Here is a 22,231-nt window from a genome sequence, read left to right as displayed (position 1 = left end):
CAGGGTTTTACATATTGCAGTGGCAGGCATTCAATGATGTTACTTCATTGTTTTAAAATGAAGATGACTGTTCTAGTTAAGGGGTTTTCTGTTTTCGGATGTGCAACACATGTAGTCTCACGAAGACTCGGTTGCTTTCCATTACACAAGACTAAAGAGCATTTTACATCTCATGATCCCAGTAAACATCAATGTGTGTCTCTCACATATGCTCCACACAAATCAAAGATGGAGGCTCCTGGGTTATATGCTTTTTAGACACCTTGATGGATTAATAGGAACTTTGCTAACCAGAATTACTTATATAAGGATTTAACAAAACAAAATCTAATGATCCAGACATATGGAGAGTCAACCATCCTTTAGTTATTCATGCTTAGCTGAACAGGAGTCAGGCATGTAGTCGTGATGCTTTATACCTACAGACCCATGAGCATAAGGTAGTTTTTGACATTTGTCCAACTCTTAGGAAGAGACAGACTCATGTTTTATTGTGTGTCATTCCAGCTCCAAATGGAGACACTAGAGGGCATCATTGTCCCATCATTGGAGAATGACAGTCTGTGACAAAAGTACAATAAAATACATGTCTGACCACTAAAAGTTCTTACATCATGTAGTGTAACTTAAATGATATCAAAGTTAAACGACAAACTATAGTTATTACTGACTTTATTGCAATGACACAATAATGGTATTGACATATTTTCTCTGTACTGAACATCCCAAGTAAGGTGACAAATAAGGTAAAACCTGTCTTCTCCTTTGTAGTAAGCTATCTAGCTCACATCAATTTTCAGGTTTTTGTCAAACACAAACATGTGAGCAAGCAAGTGCCTTCAGTGTAAAGTAAATTTGGTGTTTTTTTTATGTTAATTTAGACAATATAGAAATAGCATTTATCTCTATTATCAAACCAAAAAAGGGATAAAGACACATTCTCTTAACGGTGATTTTTGGTAAATCGATCACATACTTGTCACAACAGCAAACAGACATTAACAGAGGAGGCACAAGCGTACATTGTGCATCTTCCCTGTAATAGTAATTCAACCAGTTAATGAGTCAATCTTTCCAAGTACTTGGCAGAAGGAGGACACAAACACATCGGTGCCCTTTCCTTTCGTCTCCTCCGCTTCACCTTGCCCATCTGTCTCCCTCTGCCTTGTCTTTCATTTCTCTTTGTGATGATGACAAAAATGACAAGAGCAGCCAACATAACAGCTGTTACCAGGAGGCAGCCTCCAAAAACCACCATTGATTTGTTCTTGAACATCCATTCACATATGGAGCAACTTTCCTGCAGATCGCTAAACCTGCACTGCTTCATTGTGTAATTGTTAGGGAAGCCACTGTGAGAAATAATTTTTCTGTACACAGCAATGGAGGCCTTAGCTTGGGATTGGTGTTGGGTTGAGCTGAAGAGGCCATATTGGGGGGTATGTTGATCTTGAAGCTTCCACACGTAGAAGCCCTGCAAGTTGACGGCATCGAGATGGTAAGCTGAAAAGAAATAGAGGTTAAAGGTTACAAAAGTGAACATCAACACTGACGTTTCTGTTCTTCATCCAGTTAGAAAACACTGCACGCGAGGATATGTGTAAGAAAATAACATGCCTGCATGTCAAAGTAATCATGCAATGCATGATGGGCAAATAATGAAGACAACACCGATCAACTCTGCTGCTTTGTTTTTTTTTTTCTTCTCTCTTTTATGTTTTTATGATGTTTGTGGTTTTTATAATAGGAAGTAAAAGAAAGCAATAAGATCATTAAACCTGTTTTCCCTGTGGGGCTGTAAGTCAGCTATGATAACACAATGCATTCTGGGTGCCCCACCTTTGAGAGCCTCCTGCAAGTAACTCCGGATGTAGTGCTGCCTGAGTTTATCCTCAACAGGAGCCTGATCGTCAATCCCACTGCCTGTAACTATGACAGGCAGAGCTCTACCGTATCTCCGGCTCACCCATCTCAGCATCTTCCGTAGGCCCCAGGGTACCAGAGCCTGTCCCAGGCCGGAGGAGGGCCAGGTGGGGTCAGAGAGTGTTAAACAGTCATGATCAGGGGATGGTTTCTCCCGAATACTGGCTTGTGTGTGGGGATAAGGAGAAACTAAACGTGTAGTAAAATGGTTTAGGGCAATAAAGCTCAACGCCCCTTTCAGCTCCTCTCTCTCATCCTCAGTAAAACTAGGAAGAGGGGATCCAGGGAGGCCCATTACTCGAGCTCTCTCCTCAAGGTAAGCCTCCATTTCATGTGGGTAGTCCCCTTTCCTCTGCTTGTCCTCATATCTAGTCCCCAGCAGTGGGTCTAAGAAGCGACCAAGTTCAAACAGAAGGAATCTTTCTGCTGCTACTGTATGTGATTCTAGGAAGGGGTTGGCAGGTTTGGCCCAGTCAGCATGTAGTGCAAGGGATACCAGGGCTTGCTGCTGACTGTAATATTCCCTCTCATATAACCTCCAGGCTTTAGCATGAGCTAGAAGGAGGTTATGAGCTGCCTGATGCCTCTCCGTCCCACTGGAATAAACGTCTACGAGTCTGTTTGGCTCATTAATGGTGATCCAGTATCGAACCCAAGCACCAAGCTCCTGGTAGCAAAGTGCTGCATATTCTTGAAAAGCTTTCACTGTACTGTACTTTAGCCAACCTCCAGAGGCATGCAGTGGCACGGGCAAACCCAAATTCGGAGTTCTATGTGTTGGGTAGTACATGATAACCACAGCGTCCAGGTGCAGCTTCTTAAGCTCAGTTAACACGCAGCGGTAGTACCTTAAAGAAAAAAAAAAGAAAAAGGGCTTAATAATTGTACACAGAAAGATGGAGTAAAATAAAGGCAGAGTGTTTACATTTTTAGTTATGCTATGTTTCAGCAAAAAAATGAATTGCATTACGTTGAAATGAATCAAATTCAGGTTAATTTTGGTGGACTTCAGGAATGCTGGTTCATGTTTGTGTTTGTGTACTACTACCTTAAAGCCTCAGTGTTCACATGAGAGCGGTCTCCCTGGGGTAAAATCAGAGACCAGTTTAGAGCAAAGCGATAATGAGAGGCTCCAGTGGATGCAAACAGGCGAAGATGGCCACGGATAGCCAAATAATCAGTGCACTGGGCTGGTCTGGTTTGGAGCTTCACCCCTGAGACCGGATGCAATGATCCGTCTCCTGTCAGGTTCCAACTGTACAGGTGAGGGTCAGTAAACTGTGGTGAGAAAGGGTAGAAGTGCACCTGCAAGAACAAACGAACCAATACATTTTGTAAAGCTATTAATTTAGACAATAATTGCTTCAGTCACTCATGTTAACTCCTTCCTCTTACGTGTAATGTTGAGTCTGCAATGCCCCAATGAAATTTGCAGGGAAATTGGCCTTTGAACTCTATGGATGTTTCGTCACTTGGGAAACCATTGTCAGAGACCACAAGCTTGTAGTACTGAGCGGTGGTCTTGGGGATCCTGGTTCTGTTTGGTTGGTTGAAGTCGATATAGAAAAGACCTCGTCTGATACTGTATCCATAATTCCATTCAAAACCATCCACTAAAGACCAGGCTGAGTAACCAAACACCTGCACGCCATCAAGCTTGATGGCTGTAACAGAAATAACAGAAAGAGAAGAAGTTATGTTTGTGTTTTATTACAAAATTTTACTCATTTTTTTAAGAAACATTTAGCTCTTTACATCTCACCTTGCAAGACCTGGTTGATAAAACTCTTCATCAGATAGATGGCCACTGTGTCTTCCCTTCCCACACTGGCTTCAGAGAACCAGCCTCCCTCAGCCACCAGCACGTTGGGGCTCCCATACTCCAGTTTGATCCAGCTTAAGAGGCGTCGCAGGTCCGGAGTTATAGTCTGGCCATAGTGAGCCAGGTTCCGGCCTAGACGGAGATTGTTAGGTCCAAATGACAGAGCAAAAAAATCTGCAGTTTTCTGCACCCAGAGCTTCTCCTCAGGAGTGAATGTGGGCATAAGGTCTCCGTGCTTCATTTTTAGAGAGAGTGGATAGTCTCCCTCAGCAAAGATGGGGTTGGCAAACCAGCCAAGAACGGCTTCTATCGACTGTTGACAAAGTGCAGCATTGGCAGCTGTGGCTTGGCCTCTTTGAGGCTCAACCCAGTGGGAACCTAAAACAATGGATACTTTACCCTTTTGAGATGTGCGAAAGTGAGTGTTGTAGGTCTGCCATGCTTTGGCGTGTGCCTGAAAATGACAGCAGACGCACCATTATGATCTTGCTTGTTCACAGAACATGATCACAATCTGAAAATTGTTTCACTGAAGACTGTCTCTATATGACATATCTATATGTGTGTAAACACTTAAATGACCGTTGGCTGTATTTCTTTTATTTGCTTCCGTTCAAGGGAAATGGTATAATGCACCAAGGCCCATTGTTACACTGTAGTGGTCGACTAGGACACTTTAATACGGATCAAATCATCATAATTATGCAATATAGACATTGTAACACCAGAAGGTTTTTTCGTATCTGACAAGTTAAAATGTAAAAAAGATTAAAAGGGACTTTTACAAACTACTTACAAAACATACATCCCTGCCAATTGTACACAATTCCATACATTTTCTATTTTGCGGTAGGTTTTATGAATGTTAATACACATCTGGATATAAGGCAGTAGCACCAAGATATGCTGTAACATTTCACAAACTGAAATGGTTTTGAAATAATAGAATTAGAAATTCAAGTAGGACAAAAAACTTCCATGGCAGAAGTAATAGAGTATTACTAAAGTTTTCAGCAATCAGCAGCAAATCTCTATTTGCTCGTTTCACCGGCTCAGTGTTAGCTGTAAGCCTACCATCTGTGCTTGACTGCATAAACATAAGTGATTATTAATGAGGCGTATCTCCGTGACTTCCTGACACACACAGTTTCCCTCCAGCACAAAAGTGCTGATGTGGTGGACTTTGACCACAGTATCTTTTTAAGTGTCGTGTTTACTTACGACAAACCTGTCAATATGAATATGGCCAACGAGTTATCAAGGAGATAAAATAACAAGTGAGAGGGGAGGTTTTGCATTGAGTTATACTGGCTGAATGCAGTAAAATATGATGGATTTAATGGGATCATTCAACACCGGTACAGTCTGTGCTTGCATCACTGTCATGTCACCTAACAGTGTTTTCAAAGACATAAACATTCCCCGACCATCATAAACTGATAAAACTGTAGAAGTTCAAAGTTCACACACAGATTGTATGTGCAATTTTATAAACTGTACAAAACCTGTTAATTGACCCTGTAGGACTTACCAGGATCAGGTTGTGGGCCACTGCAAGAGAACCAGTAAGACCCAATTTCTGTCCAGGAGCGTGCACACCTGTACCATATCCCTGCACAGCCACCAGGTATGGATTATGCATCGTGAGCCAGTACCTAACATGACTCCCAAATGTGCGGAAACAAAACGAAGCATACTCCTCAAAATGTCCAACCAACGTGCCATTTTTCCATCCTCCATATTGCTCCTGGAGCGCATGTGGCAAGTCCGAGTGATAAAGAGTGACAATGGGCTCAATTTTCTTTTCCAGAAGGCTCTTTATGAGGCAGCTGTAATGCTCCACAGCTGCTGCATTAGGCTCACCTGTGGCATTGCCATCTGGAAAAATCCTGGGCCAGGAAAGAGAGAAAGAGTATGATCTTACGCCTAGATATTCCAGTGCCTCGATATCCTCTTTCCAGAGATTGTAGCTGTCACTTGCCACATTTGCAGTTTCTCTGGTTAAATTACTACTGACGGAGGAGTGAGTGAAATGGTCCCAAATAGAGGCGCCTTTCCCATCCTGGCTCCAGGCTCCTTCTGTTTGGAAGGCAGATGTCCCTGAGCCCCAGAGAAATCCTGAGGGGAAGGTGTCATGAAGGAAAGACTGATCTTTGATGATGGGGTTCAGCTTGGGCCGCTGCCAGATACTCCTGCCCTCCCCAGGAGAACAAGTTGCCTTGTTCCAAAGAGGCACCACCAACAAGAGGGAGAATAAGAGGCATCTGGGAGGTGAAGGATGGCCCACCATACTGAAGGAGTACGCCTTGTCTCAGAAATCCACTTTTAGGGGATAACAGGTGTCAGTCAACTGCTCTTTTAATCATGATAAATCCTCTTCCAATTGACAAGAGATCCATAATGTTTGAAAGAAAGGGGGAGATATTTGAATCCTCCAGGTGCTGCAGTAACCATCTGACAACCTGGTTAGTGTTCCCTATCCCTATCCCTTCTATTTCTGCTCTCACTCAGCCCCTCCCTATCACAACAATGCTCACGCATACAAAGGTTGACTCAGATCCACGCACACTTGACTTACTATACTTCTTAGGAAGCTCCAGTGAATTATCTCCACCCGTATTTCCAAAATTACTCCATCACGCTTTGATTATGTCACCGATCAAAAAAATAATAATACAGTCACAACTAAACAAAATGTAAGACTGTTACTGTTCTCGTGAGGACGCACAGACACTCACAAAGCTGACAGGCACATTATGGCTGCTGTAAAAGATCATTCTTGTGTCAATAATTAGCTTGCACTCTGATCCTGGCTTCACAAGTACTTCACACTGTAGTCCTTTTATAATAAAGACGTAGGTTTGTTTACTACAGTTGAGTTAATCGGTGCACATTTTATAATACAGATAAATACGTTTTCATTTTCGGCACATTTATTGTGTAAGAGGGAAAGAATAAATAAAACAGAAGGCTGCTTCCTTTACTTTTTTTCATTTTACAAATGGTCAGAGAGTGCTGGGCACATCTGCAGTGCTCTCTTAAGATTTGATCAAACAATGTCAGGTGAGAACAGAAAACACCAGGTTATATGAGCTTATTCAATTTAGCTCCAGTCTGTGTCCCTAGGCAGGAGGCTGGTTAAAAACATTGCTGGGAAGTGTGTGTGTGTGTGTGTGTGTGTGTGTGTGTGTGTGTGTGTGTGTGTGTGTGTGTGTCACAGTCCATCTGTCTGCACACATGCTCGCCTTTGACCAAGCTTTCCTATCACATTTCAAACTCATCAAAACACCTATTTCTCATTGTACTTCAATAAAGACGTCTGTATGGCAGTCGAGAGTAAACAACAGTCACCCAGGGTACACTCTGCATCAAGGCGATGGTGAGTTAAGTAAACAGAGCAGGAAAATGTTCATTTACCACCCAAAGTGGCCACAGTGGGGTCATCACGATAGGTCTTCTTAGAAACAGTGAGCTGTGTCGGACGTCTGATTCACGCAACTGATGTTGCAACATGTTTGAATAGATTCAAAATAGACAAAGGAAAAAAGTTTTTAAACTTAAAGCACCCAAAAAAAAAGCAACAAACACTAATCTTACCAATGGAAAAAAATCACACCTATTTTCAGCTGCGTTTGAATAAAGCTCAAAACTTAATCGCATTTTAACTACTGATTGTATCTATTGTTCTTATTGCTTTATTTTTGTTTAAAATTTAAATCATGCTTTTTATTTCTACTGTTTTAATGTCTCTGTAAAGCACTTTGAATCGCCTTGTAGTTGAATTGTGCTATACAAATAAACTTGCCTTGCCTTGCCAATAATAAAACATCCATTTTTATTTTTATTTTAACGGATAATCACTGTCATCACTAAAGACAGATTCTAATACTTTTACTCATCTATTACGAAGCACAGATTAAAGCATGCAATTAAACTCTGTTCAGTGGATAAAGTGAAGTGAAAAGAGGATGTACATGCAAAAAAAACAAGACTTGTTGCAGAGGCACTTTCATTTCTGTTTCCCCTTATCTTTGCCATTTACTGAAACCGCTTAAAAAAGTGAGTGGCAGAACCTGCAACAGACAGCAGAAGCTCGTCATTTGATACAAAATCTTAATTGCTTTACTTTTTGAGCAAAGCAACTGTATTCTAATCGTTCCTTCAATGTTGGAGATTTGCAACTGATGAATTTTCATTCGCTGTGTGACAATTGTGAGCAAAGTGCATATGCTGAAAAGCACATGCGTCTTCACTAAAGGTCAGTGCTCCTTTCTTGCCGTCCTTTCATTATCAGGCTTTCTGCAGACGTATTTATGTGCTTTAAAGCTTAAAAGTGTTTTTTTTCTTCTCAAACACAATGTTATTTGCTTCATTTTAAAAATGATGTGACAATGAAAACAACAGAACAATAGCAGTTGAAAAAAAATGCTACAGACTAATAACTGATCAAAGGATATTTAGGGGAAAAAAAGACTTTCCTATCAGGTAAAAGATGTACAATCAGCTGCCAATATATTATGAGCAACAGCAACAACTAAAGCATTCCTGCAATGACGTGTGCCCTCATGAAGGCTCTGATGTTACGTGTCTGTCCAATTCAGTCCGTCTCTGTTAATTTGTCTATTACATTATATAACGAGGATGGACTGCCAATGCAACATTTCTCTATTCAATAGCAAAATACGGTAGCAAAAGCAACACAAAATATCATCATAAAGTTGAATCGACACCTATTAAAAGCTGTTTCAACATATCTGAACATTGTAACAGTCACAGTGGTCGTTTTATTGCAGGAACATTGCCTTAAGACTGCATTCATTTATGCTATTATTTTTCACTAGTGCCATGTATTCTCTACCACTTCCTTGTCTATATCCAGGCAAACGATGAGGCTCTCAACTGCGGTTGTCTGGGCTGCGGCCATGTTGGTGGGACTACAGAGATGCGCTTCATCCCACGACAGCATCGTAGACCGTTCATCCAGAAATCTCTCCTCTGTCCCAACAGACCTGCCACAGATGGCCGAGTCTGTTAACCTTGCATGCAACCACATCCATCAGCTTCACAATGGAGACTTCAAAAACATCACCCTCCTGAAGTTCTTGAATGTGTCATGGAACGGTTTGGAGCTGATCGATGCCGAGACTTTTCTTGACACGCCATTACTGGAGGTTCTGGATCTGTCACACAACAGGCTCCTGAACCTGTCAGGTCAACAGTACCTGCTGCACACAGGGAATCTCGTGGTGCTAAACTTGGCCTGGAACGGGTTTCTTAACATGACATTGGGAAGCGAGTTCAGTTTCCTGGTAAAACTGGAGAGATTAGCGCTTGGAGCAGAAAACATCAGCGTGGGTGATTTTGCAAGCATTGCAAAGGTAAAACTACACAGCATGAACCTTTTCCTGGAGGAGCAACTTGACTATGAAGCAGGAAGCCTGATTGATGTTGATGCTCACAGGCTTCAGATAGTCTTTAATGGTGCTCAAACTGTGCTCAGTGACCTGCTTGGGGATGCTCTGTCACACTTTCTTGAGGTGGAGATGGAAAATTTGACGGAAGGTTACAATCATTTGTTGCAGCAGTTTAGTGAGAAAAGAAAGATCCGCACATCTCATGTTTTTATGAGAAAAATTAGAATTTACTGGAAAGACTTAACTGAATTTCTGAATGCAGCACTGCGCACTTCTATTGCCCATCTAAGCTTCTCTGACGTATCCATAGACAAACCACCTTATCTTGACACCCCAGTGACCGAGACATCTAACGTGAAGTCCTTCATGGTCAGACGGGCAGCTGTGAACTCTTTCTTCTTCTCTCAGGAGGCAATGTATGACTTTTTTATCAACATCCCAGTCAAGAAAATATCTATCCTGTATACTGCACTCATACACATGACATGCCCAGAGAAACTGAGTCCCATCATGGAGCTGGACTTCTCCTACTGTGCTCTGTCTGATTCAATGTTCTCCAGTGTGAAGCATGGCCAAACAGTTGATTGCAAGACTCTGGTTAACTTGACAAAACTGTTTCTAGTAGGTAACAATCTTAGAAACATCCAAGTACTGAGTGAACGTGTGCAATACATGAAGTCTCTGCAACATCTGGACCTCAGCCTCAACTCCCTCGTGTATGACGGTTTGTCTAAGTGTGAGTGGCCACCAAACATCACCATCATGAATATGTCCTCTGGTGGTCTGACAGACACGGTGTTTAACTGCCTCCCAGAAGGAGTAGAAACACTGGACCTCCAGAACAACCAGATTTCTGTGGTACCACCTTCCACCATCTTTAAACTGAGAAAACTTTCTTCCCTGAATCTGAATTCTAACAGGCTGCTGGACCTGCCAGGGTGCAAAGCTTTCCCCCTCCTGAGCAAGCTTCTGCTCAAGTCAAACTCCCTCCATGCCCCCTCTGTAAATAAGTTGAAAACTTGCCCCAACCTGAAAACCCTCGATGTCAGTCACAACCCCTTCACCTGCATCTGCACACTGAGAGACTTTATAAGCCTTGGAATCAGGGCTGAAAATAAGAGAACAGACTCAGGCATTGAATTGTTGAGTTGGCCTTTGAGCTACTACTGCACCTACCCAGAGGATGTTAGGGACACCCCTTTGAAAGGCTTCTGGATCCCAGAGGTCTCCTGTAATGTGGGTTTGCTGGCAGCCACCATCTTGGTCCCCGCTGTGGCACTGATTGTCACAGTTGTATTTCTGTGCCATCGTTGCGATGTTCCTTGGTACATGAGTATGATCTGGCAGTGGACCAGAGCCAAACATCGTGCAAGAAGGCAACACATTCGACCTGAAGATCTGGTGGGTGTGGAGTTCCATGCTTTTGTGTCTTACAGCCAGCACGACGCAGACTGGGTGAAGAATTCTCTCCTTCCCAACCTTGAAGGCCCTGCAGGAGGGCTCAGAATCTGCCATCATGAGAGAAGCTTTGTGCCAGGAAAGACAATAGTCGATAACATCATCAGCTGCGTGGACAAAAGCCGCCGCTCTCTGTTTGTGCTTTCTGCTCATTTTGTCACGAGCGAGTGGTGCCATTACGAGCTGTACTTCGCCAGCCACCAGCGCCTTTCTCTGGGCTCGGACAGCATTGTGCTTGTGCTGCTAGAGCCTCTCCCTCAGTATTTGATTCCATCCAAGTACTTTCAGCTCAAGTCGATGATGAGCCGCAACACCTATCTGGAATGGCCCCAGGACAGAGCCAAGCACAGGCTTTTTTGGGCTAACCTCAGGGCTGCCCTACAGGCTGACCTGCCGAATGCACCAGTCACAGAAATAGAAGAGTGACTTTGAGGCGGGGGAAGACTTTCAGAGGAAGTGTGAAAGGGGACGTTGTGGAAGGTTTGTAAAAAAGAAACAGAGAACTGAAAAAAACCCAAAAAAAAAACACTTGTATGCCCTGCGAGGGGACTCCGTAAAAAAAATATGCAGATTTTCTTGCTTGCTTCTATAACTCGCATTGCTTTTTTTTTCTGAGTGTAAGCACCTGATTGATGCTTTGGAAATGCTTGCATGTTATAAAATGATGCAAAATGCCGACCATTTAAACATTCAGGAGACATTTAATGGAAACATCCAAAAAAACTAACTGTTTGATCAAGACTGCAACAAAAACAATAAACTTTACCACAGAGTATCAAAAGTGTATTTGATCCTTTTGTCAGTACAGACTGCCACTACACATCACATCACGAAATGTTCTAGCTGAGCATATGACAGTCAGTTAACTCCTTTAATAGCCCAACATATCCAGTGTTTTCCCAAGCTTTCAGAATAGAAAGGTCCACTTTTTAAGGCAAGGAGAATACTTTTCTGGCTGGAAATGTGTCCTGCTTTTGGAGTCAAAACTGCATTAAAATTGTGCCAATAAAAGAGTGAAAAGCACCGGGCCAGGTGTCACGGAAGGGACTGAATAATGATTATTTTCTCATTAATGCAGAACCGGTGGAGCACACCGAGCAGGTTTTCCCCACAGCGCGACACCTGCCTCTCCATGGCCAGACGAAAGTCTTCCTTCACTCCTTTGGTGATTCCTCGAGTTACTGTGTGGTGTCTGCAAGAAGAAGGGATAGAAAAAAATAAACACAACATAAACCTGGTCAGAGAAATATATATTCTTATAAGATGCTTGTCATATACAGAAACTGACATCTAAGTCAACTACCCATGAGTAAAGATAAACTCATGGGAAAACAAGTTTTTTTTTTTCCTTACACACACACACACACACAAATTAACCAATCAAGTTTAAACCACATTTTTAACATTACAACAAATTAAAACCATATAAAACATGTCCACAAATGAAATGAGATCAAGTGTTATGAAAAGGCAAACAAGAAAACTGACTGTACAACAACACCGACATCATCCTCATATAACAACAGCGATGACCACAGAAAGAGGAGAAATGGCTCAAATCAACAAACGCCGACAGGAAATCAAAGAACAACTAACTCAATGTAAAAAATGACAGGCCCAAATTAAAACTGGGTGGGGGGGTGACAAGCCTTGAAGCTGGGAATGAAGGAAGGGTGACTGGTGTGGGCGGGATGGGGACTGTGGGAGGAGGGGCCTGGGGTACCTGTCCATCGTCTGCACCCCTTGTAGCAGAAGGGTATTTAACTCCACCCCCAGGGCGGGGCTAGGGTTCCTGAGGGACAGCAACATTCAACAACTCTCAGTCAGTGAGATTTCATTCAAGTGTCTTAACTGCTACAGCAATGATCCAAGGAGTCAGATTTTTTTTTTCTTTTCTTACATAAACCCCTTCTTTTTACAAGGCCCGCTCCATTAACAGTTCATTCAGTTCTGAGTGAAATTTCCCCCACAGGCCATGTCTATGCAGATTATCAGTAAAATAGCACTGTTCTCTTAAAAAACACACCAACAGAACGGGAGAGTGCAGTCACCATGCCAACTGAAGGGAAAAAAAAGCTCTGAAAGGGGCTTGCTTACTTAATCAGCATTCCCTGATTGGGCAGCAGCTCCAGCTGAATTCTCCCCCCCTCTGGAGTGCGCAGGTAGGCAAACTCCTCCAGCATGTCGATGTCTGAGATAAACCGTGAGCTAATGGAGACAAACATCCTGCACATGGGAAGTGTGGGTCCATTAACTGTACATGCAACGATGCCTCTTAATAGCTTTGACAGTATTTAGGTTGTGCGAGTAGTTGCAGAAAAGGATACTGGTGACGTAGTTGAAGAAATTCTCATACTGGAAACTGCCTTGCTGACAGATTTTATCCACCGCCTTTAAAAACAGCATCTCGCCCTGTGGCCAGTCGTACTGCAGAAGCACCACCACATGACCGAGGGACAGGTCGTCGCGATTGTCTGCAAAGGCCCGGAGCTGATTGACCAAGGGCAGAAAAAAAAGAGAGGTTCCTCAGTGAGGCTTTAGTTCTAGCAGGGACTCCATGTAAAACACTCCAGTAACATTCCACAGGGTTCGCTGGTTGAAGTACCTTAAAGCAAGCGAGCATCAGCTGGAGGCAGAAAGGTAACACAGCTTTGTTCGTACAAGGAAGCAATCTCAGGTCGTTACCTAGTAAAGACAAAAGCAAACAAAACCTCAGTTAGATATTCTTCTATCGCATCTCATTATTAGGACATCTGTGTATACATGTTCTATAAGTTTGGGATAACAAAATAATTTGTCTCTCATGACTATTTGAGCTTGTGGTCCACCTGATATCACAATACCAAGTAAGTACAGAATCATCACAGTATTAATCAATCTGAAAGACAGTACAAATGTCATTATTTTACATACAAGTCAGATTTATTTTGTTTACCCTTCCTAGTTTTGGTCTTGACTCTACTCTGATCTTCTGGGGCCTTTGATGGTTCTGTGTTTGGGGGAATCAGTCCACCGACGACATCAAGCAGCTTCTCACAGGCCATCTGATAAAACAGGTACAATGCAATACATTAAAGGCACGCAAGGCAGGACGATTACATAAAATGTCATGAACTCAAACAGGTTGTACTTATTTTTCATAAGTAATTATTAATCCAAGGTCTTTCTTTTCAATTAAATAATTTAAGAGCCATACTATGGAAGGCAGAACATCTGTCAAACATAAAGTATTCCGCTTCATGTCCTGAAACCGCAGACCTTTGACAAACTAGGTACAAACTATGCTTCTTACACTCCCTGCTGCAATTCTTTTATTTTATGTAAAGCACTTTGAATTGTTTGTACATTAAATGTGCTATATAAATAAATTTGATTTTATTTGATCTGATTTGATTTTATTTGATTTGATTTGATTTACAAACGGTTGTCAACTGCAGTTTGCAAAAGAACAGAATGAGGAAAATGTTTTATTACGTATGTCAAATTACTCCCCCCATTTAATGCAGAGCAACAGTTGTCCACTACGACACCACCTTCTGGCCATGTGGTGTGATTGATTCCCTTTTGGATATCAGAAAACACGACAAAACGGCAAACAACACAGCGCAACTCTGTGTACCCTGTATTCTCCCAGTGCGTAGTGGCAGGATGCCTGCTGTATGAGAGCCCTGTGGTGTTCCAGGCTGGTCTGACCTGAGGGGCTCTGTTGCCCCGGCTGAGGCTGCTGCACGGCAGCCATCTGATGCAGGCTGGAGAGGGCTTTACGATACTGGCCCTGAACACAACCACAAACACAATCAGCACAGTCAAAGACAACCTGTAAGCCACATATTTCGAAAAACGTATGAATATGCATGTATTGAGTGAGACCTTTTAGCTTCTTGATTTTTACAAGTCTCAAAACATTTTCTTGTGTCAGTCTTTTTGAATAAAAAGGCACGTCTTAATGAATCCTGGGCTTTGTTTTGCAGTTTTGGTTAATCCATTACATAATCAAATATTCAGTTTTAAAATGTGACAAGGTGCAGAATAAGCACATAAGTAGTGGTAATATAGTTAAACTTATCAAGGGAGCTATTTTAAGGACGATACCTTAAAATACAATCGAGAGAAACAATCGATTCCCGTTGAGCGAGCACTTAGTTACAGTACAACCCACAGATAAAAGAACCGCTGGCGTTTTGCCACAAACAGTAGAAGAGAAAGTGACCCTTGCCTGGTACATAATCATGTCAGTCAGGAATATTCTGAACCACAGCCAGCTGTCGGTCTTCCACGCGGCACAGATGTTCTTGAACTCTAAGACATCAACAAGCAAAGTTCATTTAAAATATTTAACTCTTTCAACCCCCACCTTTACAGCAAATCAAATTAAATCCTTTGGCAGCAAAAAAAAAAAGTCCATCTGCATTTCACGTGATTGCTGTGTCAGCTACCTCATGACAGTGATGGCAGCATGACTGAACGCATGCAAAAAAAACCCACACAAACAAACCTCAGTGGCGCTTACCAGTTTCCAGACCATCGTGAGAGTGAAGGAGGTCCCAGCTTTCTCTTGCTGTGCGGAAGCTCTCCAGAGTCTCTGACCAGCTGGGCATCTCGGTCTTGTTGACTAAAATGTGCCGACCGCGGCCTTTCACCAAACCTTCTTCATCATCCGAGCTCTACCATAACACACACAAGTAACCGATAATGCAATGGAAACACAGTACATTCATTCACCTTGTGCCATGTTAATGTAATATGTGCAGGTTTTTTTTTTTTTTTTTTGGCTTTTCACTAGAATCACGTCAAAACATAAGACTTCAAATCGGTCCTCACCATTGTCTTCTCTCTCCCGTCGGCCAGTTTGCGTTTCTTATGCGCATGTTTCACTGGTCCTCTGTCTGCCTCCACGTCGCTGTACACTGAGCTCAAATCTTCTACCAGGATCCACGGCCCCAAACTTATTGCACTGACCCCTACAAAACATCAATGCAAGAACTTTAATCCATAACAGAGAAACACGGCCGACATGGACAAACAGCGAACTGTGTGTGTGTGTGTGTTCGCACGGATGGAGGCTGACCCTGGAACAGTGCCGGCTGTACAGCTGAGACATAGAGGAAGGCACTGCGGAAGAGAACGAGTGCAGCGCAGATGACCACCTGACTGTAGCAGCGAGACCTCGTGTCTCCTTCCAGACCAGGCAGGTAGCGACACAGCTCCTTCACTCTCTGCAGCATGTCCACATAACTGCAGAGCACACACACAAACAAGTATACTCCTTTGAAACGTTTTATTCTATCAAATCAGTTACAAGAAATATTGTCACTCTTGTGTATTCTTTGAAAGAATTGTGTGAGCACAGGAAAGAATTTCTTTCCTGTGCTCACACAATTCAAAACCCTTAATAAATAAAAAGGACCATTAATTTGAATCAACTTGCTCTTTTAGACATAACAAAACTCATGTGATAGGTTGCATTGGTAGCAGCAACAACAGCTGCTGTACTCGATAAACAAGCAACTCACTATTTTACAGAAGTACCCCTATGTATTAGAACCCTAAAAATCAGTAGTGACTGTGTGACAGACCTCTGTCCCTTGTCTCCCTGCCACTCGCAGCGTGCGCCGACCAAAGTGAGAATATCGAGCAGCCTCTCCCAAGGTTCTGCCACCACTGACGATTTTTCTGACAGGCCATCAATAACATACCGCTGGGCGCCACGGGACACACCAGGCAACTTCAAAGTCCCGGCATCTTGGGAGCCTAAAAGACAGAATGAAAGGAACTGTAAGTAATCTCAGGCAGACGCTGAACAGGAAATGTTGATATTTAAAGGGATCATCCTGGGTTCAGACTAAAAAGCAACCATACCTTGTATCTGTACATCAGATGAGGGCCCACGAGTAACATAACCAATGTAGAATTCAGCAGCTTTCAGTATATATTTCTGCATGAGGCTTGTTGGCAGGCGCATGTCCATGTTGTTTATGACCAAAGGAAGGACGTCACACACTGTGAAAATGGCAGAGGTAACAATTGGCTTTTTCTTTGTTTGTTTTGTTTTTAATGCAACTAATTTCAAGTTTAAAATTCACTCACCAAAAAGTTTTCTGAAGCAGTTGACAGGAGTTTCCACATTCTCTGATACCTCTGCGTCCAACAGTGTCTCTCCTAAGTTGACCTAACGATGCAGGGGATTGTAACCATTCACAGAGTTACATGGGATTCGTATCTCAAGACACGCGAGCTACGGCGTTATTACATACCCCGTGTTGGACCACAGACTCTGGGAATCGCTTCAGAAGGAGCAACAGCATCTCTGCCTTTTCCAAAGTGTTGAAACACTGCTCTGTGGCTTTCAGCAGCATCTCACATTGCACTCGACCAGGTAGCGTCTCAAAAAGCCCTGGATGAGAAAAGCACTGTTCAGATTTCCAAAACAAACACTGCTCCTAATACGGCCAGCCATGCTTCATGATCACACTCCTCAGAGAAATGCAGTGTTAACTCATACCTCGTAGAAACTGTGCATGTTTATCCTGAGAGTCACTGCGCAGGGCCGCTGTGATGACACTAATCTCACGCCAAACTATAGGCTGATCTGGAAAGTTTATGAACCTAATGGGCGCATAATATTAAACTGTTAGCAGACTTTCATCTCAAGGTGCCCGACATAAACACTCATACGATGCTGTAACTCACATGTCATACAGCAGTCTCCCTGCCGAGGCTGTCCTCTCTGCATTGCGTTCAATGATGTACATTTCATACTGTAAAAACACGTGTACCAAATTTAGGAATCACGACAGAGCTCCACAGACACCTGAGACATACAAGTGTAACGTTTAGAGGAATTTCCACATCTGCTGTGGTTCCTCTGTCATTATAGGCAGGTAATTGTTGTTACCTGTATGTTGAAATCTGCAGGGTAAAGGGTCCTGGCAGTTATGAGCCAGGCTTTTGCCGCACAAGGATCATCAGAGACCAACTCCCGGGCTCTTTTCACCAAAAACTCGCAGTCTTTTTGTGCTGACATTTCGCATTAATCTGTTGGGGGGTTTTTTTTCAACTCGACGGGGGTAAAAAATGATCACATATGCAGCTCAGACTGTAATTTAACTCACGCGGTTCCTTTAAACTCTTAAGTCTCGGAGGCGAAATTGTAAGAGGAAAATATTAAACAGCAGTTGTGTGCAAAATATAATGATATTGTTAGCCGCATACAACGTTAGCTAGCTAGCTTTAGCTATCCGACTTTCAGTTGCCATATTTGCGAGAACTATATACTACCTATAAGGTGTTCTCTTATTCAATCATCTTATAGAGATATTACAACCACGTTTAAACGTATCATTAAAAGCCACAGAAAGTCCTTGTGAAATTTCTAAACAAAGCCGGGTAAGTCTTTATTTGTCGACTTGTTCTAACGTTACGATGATGACATCACGCCGAAGTCGTAAAAATGAGCCAGTATCCTGCTTTACGGACTGCCGTTTTAGCGACGTCCATTTAGCAAGTCGCTCCATTTTAACGAACTAGTTTTATTTCACGTCAGACACATTTGGAATTGTTCACTCATTTATACTATCCATTATTTATACCATATAATTCAAGTAAATGAGTCTGCAATTCTAAAGCGTCTATTTAAATTCGCTCCTGGCTCCATCCAGTCTCAGATTTACAACAATGCGCAGGCGCGGACGAGACGTCGCTGTCACCTGCTGCTTCCGGAGTTTCAGACACGACCTACAGCATTGGCCCATTTACCCTGCAAAAGACAGCTCTATCTGTCCAGGGATAAGACAGCTGGTGTCTGGTGTACACTGCAGGTAAATACTCATTCACGAGCTCATTACTTGTGTGGCTAAAACGGCGAGGCTCTTTTGCCTCCTGACTTTTTATCTAATTTCTGTCATCAATAAGCGCCTGTCCGTTTTGACTCTGGTCATGCTAACTTAGCATTCTAGACGGACAGTTATTTTTTTGTTTTAGATTGCAGTTATTATCTTTTGCTTTATCGAGTCTTCTTCCACTTGTGTTGAATGAAAACACATTTAACTGCTTTAAATGCTATCGATTAAGCATTTTCTAGCCGTGGTGAGCTAGCCTAAGTTTCTTAGTAGCCTAGCATTTCAGTGTGTGGCTCTTGAGTTGAGCATGTTCCCACCTCAATGACATTTCACCCCCAGTTAGCCGATCTGACAGCAAGATGACTAATAGTTTTCGTGTTCTCCTAACTAAGATGTGGCCCTCGTGTTTTTTTTTATCACCCTTCGGACTTGCAGTATAACAGGAGAAAAAACATGACGCGACAAAATGAGTTCAAAGGAGGCAGCACATACAGGGCGTGTGGTCCAAAGATTCATCTGTTTCGTAATAGCTGGTTGTTCTCTCCTGCACACATATGTAGCTACTTGTCTTTATGTAGTGTTACCTTTTAATGGAAAAATACGGGTCTATTGCGTGCAGATGTGACATAGAATTGAAACTATAGAGTCACAAGCTGGGAAGTGTGACATGCTCAAAGTAAAATATCTTATTAACTGTGAAAATGCTGTAAGTATTCGTTTTTATAGTGCTAAATCATGACACTAATGATCACAGGAAATGTGCATTGTCAGATTACGACTTTCCAGTGCTGTTTTGAAAAATATTATATATATATTATAAATCAATTTCACATTAACCTAGCAGACCTCAGGAGCCACGTATCAGCCAGGTTTGTCATAGTGACCTGAAACTGTGCGTAAAGATCACTGGTCTGATTATTTTTGGTTTAAACACCATTATGTCTCTTGTGGTCTATATTTAGATAATTCCTAGACGACTCGCTTGGTATACTGAATGTATTTAGAGTCCTACATTTACTTTTGATAGGGTCTTGCTTTAACTGGAGCTTATTTGTTAGTACTGTCATATTTAACGGGGTGCATTGGTCTGCTAGCTTATTTCATACTGACAAACTATGTTTGACAGTCATTAATCATGCCAAATATAAGGTGCTTGATGTTTTACAATGCACATGTTGTAGGAGTTGCGCTGGACCTTTCCATGACTAAGCCCACACTTATCGGTCTGTTGTGTAATAATCCTTATCAGCTGGCAGTTGGGGCAGCCTGTTTGTGCAAGTTTAAGGCAGGCGGTTGTAACAGTTCAATTTGCGTCAACGTTTCATTTGAAAGGACTGACAATATATTTTGTCTTATCACATAGAAATTGACCTGATGATGTAACAAGTTTATTTGAAAGGCGAGATAAAACCATGCTTTTGATATTTCATTCTCCAACATTTGTGTTTTTACAGTGGTATGCGGTGCTGAATGTGATGCTGGAGGATCAGGCTATGGTGCACTCGCATGGCTGTCAGCACCATGGACTCTGAGTCGGCCCGGACACCTCAACCCCAGGCCGCCCTGAAAAAAGGAGGCCCTTCCCTGTTGCCCACTGGGGCTCTGAGCACCAGTCTGAACTCTCAAGGGAGGCATTATGTCTCTGGTTCCCTTGCAGCGTTCACCAATATTGTGGTGACCTTCCCCATCCAGAAGGTGCTGTTCCGCCAGCAGCTGCACGGTGTGTTGGCTATTGAGGCGGTGCGGCAGCTCCAGAGGGATGGGCTGAGAAATCTTTACCGGGGGTTGCTGCCCCCACTGCTCCAAAAGAGCACTACCGTGGCCATCATGTTCGGCCTATATGAGGACTTCTCCAGAGTGTTACTTGACCAGGCAGGCGGCAGTGGGGTGCCAGAGATTGTCACAAGAAGCTTTGCTGCAGCCTTAGCAGGAACTGCAGAAGCCATCCTGACGCCATTTGAGCGCGTACAGACTCTCCTACAAGACCATCGGCACCACGGGCGCTTCAACAACACAGCCCACACCTTCCGGACACTTCTATCTGAGTATGGTGTCAGAGAGTGTTACCGTGGTCTTGTGCCCATACTCCTCCGTAACGGCCCTAGCAATGTGCTCTTCTTTGGGCTCCGAGGGCCCATCAAAGAGCAACTGCCCGAGGCTTCTAACAGAGCCGGTCATTTGGTTAATGATTTTGTGTGTGGAGGAGTGTTGGGAGCAGCGCTTGGCATTATGTTTTACCCATTAAATGTGGTAAAATCCAGAGCTCAGTCTCAGGTGGGTGGAGCCTTCCAGCCGTGCAGGCAGGTGTTGTTAACAGTGTGGCGAGAGAGGGGGAGCAGCCTCGCCATGCTCTTCAGAGGGGCTCACCTTAACTACCACCGTTCACTTCTCTCCTGGGGGATCATCAATGCCACCTATGAGCTGCTGCTAAATCTCCTCTGAGAGGAGGAATTGACAGGATGAAATTGAGATCGAAAGCGGTAGAGAATGCATTTAAAGGGATACCCATATGGAGGGATAGAAGTGGTCCGAAGAGGGACTTTGCAAAGTGAAGTCGAGGCAATCGGGTCACCGTCAGTGGGACAGATTCCACGACCGAGGGGTAGCGGAGAAGTTGCACTTCTGACAGGGGCCAACAGTCAGCGTAAGATAACCGCCTGCCATTGTTACTTTTCAATGTCGTCAAAGTGTTAAAACCAAGACACACACTTCAGCCTTTGCAAAACATGTGCCAGGGTCCAAATCAAATGCCCTTCGCTTGCTCTGTGTATAGAAAAAAAAAGGAAAAAAAAGCTGGGAGAGCAAACAGAACATCAGAACTTCAAGATGTGTGTTTTTTTTTTTTTTTGTTGGTTTGTTTTTTTACAGTCTCGATGATAGGTTACCTGACTGAATTAACGATGTTGTAGAAGTTTTCTCTTTGTATGTGCTGTGTGTGCTGTGGTGTTTTGGATGACAGTAGCCATCTGTTTGTTAGACCAAGAGCACTCTGTCAAGCTAATATTCTGCCACTTAAACATTTTACTGTTTTTGGCCGTTTTCTTCTTCTTGTCCTGAGAGTAATTTTCAAGGAGAGAGTGATTAACTTTATTTTTCCTTATGCTTTGCTCCCCACATGGTACAAATCCGAATAATTCACACTTATTTTTGGAAACGCCAAAAAATATTCAACGAAAAATCAAAATGTCTGGATTTTTTTTTTTCTTTTTTTAAAGTTTCTATTGTCACACGATTGTTATACGGGAAATGTTCTAAGACGTTTGTTTTGACTTGTTCTCTGAAGTGCCACAGGCAGGGTGTGTTCTTTGAGTTTAAACAAGTGCTCAGTGATATTTGTCAGTAAAACAACTAACACTCAGATTTGTCTTTTTTTGTTTGTTTGTTTGTTTGAAGAAGAAATTTATTGAAAGAGAGCAAAGTCGTATTTCTCTAAAAACTCAACTGCAATGAATAATAGATCCAGTGATTTATTTTTTTATATTTGCACCTTTGCTCGCTTTGTTATATCTGGACCAGTGCTCTTTCATTAACTATAAAACAAAGTACTTCTGAGTGTTTGCTTCTTTGTTATTTTTTAAGGTTGTCTTTTATTTGATTTGCCTCTTCCCCCTGCTCACACTGTGACATTTTCCCCTTCTCTCACGCTTGCTCTCCTCTCTGTCTGTAACATCTGTTGACATAATGGGCTCAAATTTCAAGCTTGAGTAGACACAGTCACCACTCTGCAGCTCGAGCTGTGTGCAACATCCCAAAGAGGAAAGGCATGCCGCTTGGAC

At 42.7% G+C, this 22,231-nt stretch overlaps 4 protein-coding genes across 5 annotated transcripts; 2 read left to right on the top strand and 2 right to left on the bottom strand.

The window, feature by feature from the left end:
• Positions 1-115: 115 nt before the first annotated feature.
• Positions 116-6,217, bottom strand: klb (klotho beta). Its single transcript, XM_075481307.1, has 6 exons — positions 5,277-6,217; positions 3,686-4,199; positions 3,319-3,587; positions 2,972-3,228; positions 1,840-2,771; positions 116-1,503 (listed from the first exon to the last, which is right to left on the bottom strand). Exons 1-6 carry the CDS (start codon positions 6,033-6,035, stop codon positions 1,058-1,060), a joined length of 3,177 nt encoding a protein of 1,058 aa, XP_075337422.1. The 5' UTR covers positions 6,036-6,217; the 3' UTR covers positions 116-1,057.
• Positions 6,218-7,779: 1,562 nt separating this feature from the next.
• tlr1 (toll-like receptor 1) lies at positions 7,780-11,392 on the top strand. Its single transcript, XM_075481308.1, has 2 exons — positions 7,780-8,003; positions 8,625-11,392. The coding sequence occupies exon 2, from the start codon at positions 8,632-8,634 to the stop codon at positions 11,041-11,043; it is 2,412 nt and encodes an 803-aa protein (XP_075337423.1). The 5' UTR covers positions 7,780-8,003; positions 8,625-8,631; the 3' UTR covers positions 11,044-11,392.
• Positions 11,299-18,232, bottom strand: ints10 (integrator complex subunit 10). Of its 2 annotated transcripts, XM_075481309.1 has the most exons (18): positions 17,513-18,232; positions 17,308-17,375; positions 17,120-17,223; positions 16,872-17,011; positions 16,705-16,786; positions 16,477-16,617; positions 16,194-16,368; positions 15,686-15,852; positions 15,439-15,578; positions 15,128-15,281; positions 14,834-14,916; positions 14,237-14,392; positions 13,553-13,661; positions 13,223-13,302; positions 12,945-13,107; positions 12,715-12,808; positions 12,341-12,409; positions 11,299-11,809 (listed from the first exon to the last, which is right to left on the bottom strand). In XM_075481309.1, the coding sequence occupies exons 1-18, from the start codon at positions 17,639-17,641 to the stop codon at positions 11,653-11,655; spliced, it is 2,211 nt and encodes a 736-aa protein (XP_075337424.1). In that variant the 5' UTR covers positions 17,642-18,232; the 3' UTR covers positions 11,299-11,652. The 2 variants fall into 2 exon arrangements, with proteins under 2 accessions (XP_075337424.1, XP_075337425.1); XM_075481310.1 differs by lacking the exon at positions 12,341-12,409 and having other exon boundaries at positions 17,513-18,228.
• slc25a51b (solute carrier family 25 member 51b) lies at positions 18,117-22,008 on the top strand. The gene is made up of 2 exons (XM_075481312.1): positions 18,117-18,434; positions 19,910-22,008. The coding sequence occupies exon 2, from the start codon at positions 19,962-19,964 to the stop codon at positions 20,895-20,897; it is 936 nt and encodes a 311-aa protein (XP_075337427.1). The 5' UTR covers positions 18,117-18,434; positions 19,910-19,961; the 3' UTR covers positions 20,898-22,008.
• Positions 22,009-22,231: the final 223 nt, after the last annotated feature.

This window comes from Odontesthes bonariensis, chromosome 13 (assembly GCF_027942865.1).
Source record: "Odontesthes bonariensis isolate fOdoBon6 chromosome 13, fOdoBon6.hap1, whole genome shotgun sequence".
NCBI classification, from domain to species: domain Eukaryota; kingdom Metazoa; phylum Chordata; class Actinopteri; order Atheriniformes; family Atherinopsidae; genus Odontesthes; species Odontesthes bonariensis.
This window is presented reverse-complemented; position numbering and strand designations above follow the sequence as displayed.

Bases quoted from the DNA above. Each gene is read 5' to 3' on its own strand.
- klb (XM_075481307.1), bottom strand. From the start codon at position 6,035: ATGGTGGGCCATCCTTCACCTCCCAGATGCCTCTTATTCTCCCTCTTG. The intron at 3,588-3,685 runs GTGAGATGTAAA...TTTCTGTTACAG, and splicing joins TATCAACCAGGTCTTGCAAG to CCATCAAGCTTGATGGCGTG. The intron at 1,504-1,839 runs GTGGGGCACCCA...ATTTCTTTTCAG, and splicing joins CTTGCAGGAGGCTCTCAAAG to CTTACCATCTCGATGCCGTC.
- tlr1 (XM_075481308.1), top strand. From the start codon at position 8,632: ATGAGGCTCTCAACTGCGGTTGTCTGGGCTGCGGCCATGTTGGTGGGA.
- ints10 (XM_075481309.1), bottom strand. From the start codon at position 17,641: ATGTCAGCACAAAAAGACTGCGAGTTTTTGGTGAAAAGAGCCCGGGAG. The intron at 17,012-17,119 runs GTATGAGTTAAC...TTTCTCATCCAG, and splicing joins ACATGCACAGTTTCTACGAG to GGCTTTTTGAGACGCTACCT. The intron at 16,369-16,476 runs GTATGGTTGCTT...TCTGTCTTTTAG, and splicing joins ATCTGATGTACAGATACAAG to GCTCCCAAGATGCCGGGACT.
- slc25a51b (XM_075481312.1), top strand. From the start codon at position 19,962: ATGGCTGTCAGCACCATGGACTCTGAGTCGGCCCGGACACCTCAACCC.